Source organism: Diadema setosum, chromosome 7 (genome assembly GCF_964275005.1).
Source record: "Diadema setosum chromosome 7, eeDiaSeto1, whole genome shotgun sequence".
Lineage (NCBI taxonomy): Eukaryota > Metazoa > Echinodermata > Echinoidea > Diadematoida > Diadematidae > Diadema > Diadema setosum.
Window position 1 is genome coordinate 18,444,250 of NC_092691.1, and position 6,953 is coordinate 18,451,202.

General features: G+C 37.9%; 1 protein-coding gene across 1 annotated transcript in view; it reads left to right on the top strand.

Moving 5' to 3' along the window:
- Positions 1-5,159, top strand: part of LOC140230414 (peptidyl-glycine alpha-amidating monooxygenase B-like) — a 60,229-nt gene extending 55,070 nt beyond the window's left edge. The window contains exons 18-19 of the mRNA XM_072310565.1: positions 845-1,071; positions 4,584-5,159. Of these exons, the coding sequence (XP_072166666.1) occupies positions 845-1,071; positions 4,584-4,751 (395 nt within the window). The 3' untranslated portion in view covers positions 4,752-5,159. The remainder of the gene's footprint in view (positions 1-844; positions 1,072-4,583) is intronic.
- The last annotated feature ends 1,794 nt before the right edge of the window (positions 5,160-6,953 follow it).

Sequence of the window (6,953 nt, forward strand, 5' to 3'; positions counted from 1 at the left end):
AGTGCATGGTCAAGACAGGTACATTGTATTCTAATGTAAAATGTGTTCAGCCAGCTAATGTAATTCCTGTTGTAACTCACTCTGCACAGTAAGCATGCAACTTGTAGCTTGAATTTAGTTCTGTTTTGTAGTGTTTTTGTTTATTCAGTTGGTTTGCTTTGTTCTGTGTTTTGTCCAAGCAAGGAACTTACAGGATGGTATACATTAATAGTATTAAAATGGCAGTATGGTATCTTGATGAAATTATCTGCTTGATCCCCTTTTTTTCTTCCAGAAAACCTCGAAAGTGAAACCACTGTCTAGACTTTGCAACAGCATTATAGAAAGAATTTTACAATTGCTTCATTAGTATATAAGAAAAACATCAGTATCCCTTGAACAAATCATTGACTGTACACGGTTACTAGGCAATCAACGATAGGACTTCATCATTTAAATTTCAGATCCCAAGGTATGACAGGATTTAATATTGATGAAGTATTAAAATTATGTAGTTTATTCAACATCACAGGTTATATGCTGATATGAATGGTCAATGCTTTGTTTGCAATGTGTTTCTGTTTCATTTAAGAAAAAAAAAAAAAATCTCTATAGCATACATAATGGCCAAGTGCTGTGGGACAGATTGTCAGCATGTTGCGGAAATGTTTGACTCATAGAATGTGAGAAATAATGACACAACAGTGTAAATTTCAACTTGTGCTATGATCATAGATCTGACATGGTGTATTGTACTTTTCACTGTTAATGGTATTTCACTCCCGCATGGATTCTTCACATTCTCAGTGTTGTGCAATTTCTTTAGTTATTGACGATGATTCGACTCTCCTCCGTTGTCCTTCAGGCAATAGCTCAACATTCCGGCCCAGCTCCTACAGTGGTCTACAGAGCAATGCGAGTGGACTCGGCGACCGGCCGAACGGTTCGCCCGGCGACGCCAACATGGGGACGACCACCATCATCATTGCCGTCTTCGCCGTTCCCATCCTCCTCATGCTGCTCGTCACCGTGGCGATACGGATGCATGCACAGGGCCACTTCAGGCTGAACAAGAAGAGGCGGAATTACAAGGTGAGCTGCACAAACACATGACCCAGTAGGATGCTTTAATTCAAATGGACTCCCCTAATCTACCGAAATACTGGAAAGAAAGCACACACTCTTGAAAAGTGTGAACTGAGAAAAGAGGCTCTAAAGTACACGGTCTATTCAAGCACTTAATCTTTACTCAGCCGTGCTAGCTGTGCCATGAAAGGGACAAAACACAGGATGTCGTACACTGGAGCAACAACAATGAAGGGATTATTAGATTAACTCTTGACGTGCCATGGTCGCCGATCTGCGACTAAGAAGAGCGAGAAAAGCATTGATCATTTAAGTTCTTCTGGTACCGTAATGTGTTACACCAAGAAACTGCCAATGATATGTAGTGGTAGCTGATTAGCATAGTCATCGTTTCCACTGAAAATGTGAGCATGCTTACATTAAAAAATTTTGAGTAATTACATGATTTTTCAGCTAGATGTATTTTTTTTGCGTCGGGAAAATCCGCAGCGAGCGCACCCTCTGCGAGATGTGTATGGATCAAAAGTCTCATTGGTAAACCACACGTGTGTATGCTATTGAATCTGCGTGTATTGTCTATGCGGTTCCACTCGCATTGTTCCGCTTGGATGCTGTCCTGCGGGAAGCTCTTTTGATTTTGTCCCTCAAAGAGGGTCAGCTTTCGTTCGTCGGTCAAGTCTTTCATCCTTTTGTTTTGGTGAACGTCACTAATCGTCCCCACGCTAGCATAGGAATTGCGCGCGGACAAAGACCTGCCGATTTCAATAGAGTACCCCTGCCCGTGGTCCGCTTAGACAAAAGAAAGATTAGTAGGCTCTTCCTTCTCAAGTGGACAAAAGACACTCTTCCAGGGCCCAGGACAATCACTTCAGTTTCAAATACAGGATCTGGGACTAAAGGACTCAGATTTGGGAATGAATTACTGAGGCAGAAAGAGAAATTGCTAAGACAAAATAAACTGCTAGTATCTTTGGAATCATACAATTCTAGAACGCAATTTTGTTATCATTTGAAAGAGGAGATGTTGCTCTAAAAACTTTCTCACAGAGTCAAGGGAGCGTTCTATTGAAGAAAAAAACACGACTGACTCTTTTTTTCCATACTACACAAAAATTTCTAATGATTTTTGTGATGTATCAATTATTTCTGCAATATTTCAGGTTCAGATAGATATTATGGCAAACTGACTACATGACACGAAAGAACAAACATTTCTTGATAATTGTTGTGTAGAACTCAATTCAAAACAGTCAATAGTTTCAGAGATATAATAATAATAATAATAATAATAGTGGCTACTTGTATAGCGCACAGGTCCACTTTTCAGTGCTCATGGCGCTTCAAAAATGAAAAAATATCATATATTTACATGCATATACATATTCAAACATTTCAACAAAGAAAAAAATGGTAAACAAAAGCAAATATATACCAAATAAAGAATACAACATATATCAATTAAAAATACAATATTAATCCAATATTAATGACATACAGCAATTACAGTCCTCAGTATGAAAGGAACAGATAAGTTTTAAGTTTGGATTTGAATGACTCTGTAGATGACAGTTCCCTTAACTGAAGAGGTAACTGATTCCACAATTTTGGTCCCATAACGGAAAAAGCACGATCACCATACCCATGTTTTACTCTGGGTGTTTGGAGTAAGAATGCATCTGATGATGAACGTAGCCTTCGTGTCGGATTGTATTTTTGAACAGAATTACTTATGTATATATGTATTATGTATATATATGGCGGTTTTAAATTTCATTGTCAGTGCAGTTTCGAAACGTTCTGGCGTTAGGTAAAAACCTCAGGCACGTTAGAGATTTGGGCCTGGCACATTAAGAGTTAAGCTGAAATTGAGCATGTTCTATGAGCACATTATGCCCATGATTAATGCTGACTTTCACAGCAGTAGCGTCACCCTTTCAAAAGTTATTAGACTTGAAAGTGAAGAGTGTACAAAGGATTTCAGGACATGAAAAGCGGCCTCTAAGTCATACCTGATCATTCTACTCTTCCCCCAAAAAGGGTTGTAGAAAAACTGCTAGAAACACATTCTCCCATTCATGTTACGATACCAAACTGAAGAATAATGTAGAAGAAGGATAGCTCTTTCAGAAAATATGAAAAACTCAAGATTGACTTGGTTGAACCATTTCACCTTTTTTGAGTCCTCACTTAAAATCAAGGGGTGCGACTTTTTGTTTGTTTTGTGGTGCACGGTCACATATGGTAATTATCAGGGTTATAATTCTCATTATTCTCATGCTGATGAGAATGATAATGAGGATAATGATAGCTCCATTTCAAAGGCCCCAAAGAATACTATTTTTAGGTTGTCCATTCAGCCATCTGTTCTTCCAATGTATTTGTGTTTATTGTAATAAATGTAACTCATAAAGTGTGATTCAGATTGACATTATTTTTTTTTTCCGGATGAAGTTTGACATTGCAAGTAACCAAGTGATAATGAGTGAAAACTTGTGTGAAGTTCAGGGGAAATTCTTAAGGGAAAAATCCACTGTGTAGTCAATCTGACTTTAGCAGATAGTGGACACTCAAAATCATTCAGTTGTCATTTGACATAGCAATGCATGTGTGAGGTATACAAAGAATGAAGTGTGGAGCAGTTCAAGGTCAAGTTCAAATTGCATAATGAGTACAAGTGCACCTGAAGTATGCTATGTCGAACTTGGTACATGATACTGTATATGCTATAATTTTCGCGTACATAAATTTTCGCAAATTGCCGCTGTCACACATTTTCGCGAGTGGTTAAATTCGCGATTGGGGACCAGAGAAAATATGAAGTGGCAAAGAAAGTGTGAATTTTCAACTTACTAGCAAATAAGAATGATACTAGTTATACACTGCATGAAAAAAACTTACCAAACTCTGCGAATTAGTAAGTTAGAATTCAGCATTTTTGAAGTGGTTAAGTCCATCGCGCTAGATTTCTGACGAGTGGTACGAGGGGTTGCGATAATGGATTGGCTCTACAGTATTCGTAAGTAGATGTGGACTAGCCCGACCACCCCAGACGCTTATGCTACTTACAGCGACTGGGCTGTGTATACTAGTTAGTAGTTAGACGTGGACGTGCTATATGTACATAAACAAGCTTAGCCAGTATGGTCTGTTCCGTAAGCCGTGATATGGTATACTAGTACTGAAATGTTCGTATCATCAAGGCAAGGGATTCATTTTGGAAGGTAATATTTCCGCGTGTTGTTAATTTCGCGAATAGCTCGCGACTCGCGAAATTCACGAAAATAAAACCCACGCAAAATATATAGCCTATACAGTATTATACCAAAACGCTGTTAGTGAATGAGACAGGGTAACAGCTGATGAAGTTTGAGGGTCAACAAGATTAGGATTATAACATTGTAACTATTTGTACCCTGCTCAAGGCTGTAAAACTCGGGGTTTGAACTCAAATGGCCACATATGACATCAGTGTATGGAGCCCAACCATGTTGAATTTGCGAATGAATCATTTGTACTAGGTGTCGGCTGGGGACAAGTTCAGCCTGGGCAGTCTGCTTCACAAGAGGAACGGCTTCAGTCAGGTGGCCACGGAGGATAGTGACCACGACGGCGGTCAGTGGAGCGAGGAGTCGGACATTGAGGAGTACAGCATACTCAACAACTTCAAGAGGACTCAGAACCTGTGAGGTTCACTCTCTTCTTTCTTTACTATTGTTTTATGTATGTGTATGGATGTGGGTGTGTGTGTGTGTATGTTTTCTTGATGAAATGATAAGTTGTTTCCAGCATAACTATCAATAGATGCACGTACAACAGCCAGAGTATGTGAAATGATTTCATTCCAATTACTGAGGTACATATCAACAATTCCACTGAATACATTCTCACTCTGACCAAGATCATGATTATTATTTTTATGTGTGTCTGTGATTACAACCATTTTGGGGGTCATTTAGGCTAATAGCACTACATATAATTTGGGTTGGTGATTGAGTTTATGCATAAAGTGTTTTAAGGTCAACACAGAAAAGGTTATCATAGCTACTTTGGGTCATTGCTTTGAGTACATACAAAAGTATTACTACCAGTATATTTTTCATGCTTGTAGAGGAGAACGGGTCTTCATGTAATGTGGTATGCAATTTCTTCTTCTTCTTTTTTCCTCCCTGCCATAGTTCTGCTTTCAGAAAATATCCTCAGGCTACTGCAAGGGAAATATGCATATCTATGCACCTCTCAGATATGGCATAATGTTTATTATTTAAAGATTTTTAATTCTCACAAGCTATGGAGGGTCAATACTCTGACTTATGTTAATGGTGTATATTATATCCAGTGACCAACGGGTGTTTAAATACATGTATTTAATAGCTTTAGGCACATTGTGTTTTCCATAATGATACAATGTATTCATGAATTCTGCACTGCCTCTGTGAAGGGAGAAATGATGTAAAGCTCTTCATGGCTGGGGAGAGAGAATAAAAGACAGTCTATATTTTTGGATGTAGCATATGACATCATTATCATCAGTCTTTAGAACCCATCCACTGATTGTATCAAGTACTTAATTGAGAGTTTCATGAAAACTCGGTAAGGCTCTGATAATTTTGATTTGTTTCAAGGAAGAGCTAATATCGTAGCCTGATTTCTTCCCTGCAATATGCAATCATAGCTCAAAGACTGTGGCCTCCGGTGAGAAAGACTGACTGTAGGTTTTGACTACCGGTAGATCCACAACTGCAGCAACTAAAGCAACACAACAGCTAAAAGCCTGAAACTGAAGCTTTGGATGTTGCAATCTCAATGACTGCTAAATTGCATAATACTATTGTGCTATTAAAAGCTTTTCACCTGCCTGTATGATATGAATTTAACAGTAACTATTCACCGATATTTTGCAGTATTTGGTAACACACATAAGATGTACTTCCCTTTCTCTCTCTCTCTCTCTCTCTCTCTCTTTCTGTCCTCTCTAACTTTCACCTTCTGTCTGTCTGTCCTTCTGTCTATCTATTTATCCATCTATCTATCTGTCAGATGGGATTAAAGTTCATCTGTGAGATTACATGATATTAAAATGTGAAAAAGGTTAGTGATAGCTGCAAACCAATGGTACAAGTACTATGACATGAATTTTGGTCAGTTTATGTTTAGCCATTGGGATCTTTGAATATCTTTTAATCTAAGAAAGTTCTACGCTCCCAGAAGTCAAATAAAGTGGGATGATTAAACCTTGTTAAAGTAAATAAATAAATGAATAAATAAAAAAATATAGATATGTACCTGTTTCATGTACAAAAAAAAAAAGGAATATAGAAAATGTTCATGACTACAGTTGACTACATGGTGATTATTTTTATTATTATTTTGTTCCAAAATATACAATAGTTCAGACCGAGGTTCAACATCAGAGGGCTTCTTCTATTAAAGTCAAAAGAAGTAAATCTCTCCCTTCCATTACTGATTGTGCAATACATTTGATTCATTTGTACAATTTAAGTCATCTGTGCTCACAGAGTAAAACCATGTCCCAAACAAAGTTTGAGTATACATGATAGAGTCACTTTATGCCACACTGCATTCCTAGACAATGATACCGTGAGAATCAATTTTTTGCCTCTTAGTATATCTCACACTTGTACTCAAGTTTGTTTCTTTCATTTTTCACACTAGATTTGGTGATCTCCCATCATATTAATGACATAATTGTATCTGATCAAGAGCTAAGTTGACTAAATGTGTGTTGATGTGAAACCATCACACCTATCCAGCTGAAATTACCAGACTACCAAGCTGTGGTACAAGTGAGATGCTAGGCAGTATCATACATCATCCAAAAATAGTCTATCAGATTAGTCAATTGCTCATCACTCGACATGCAGGTAAAA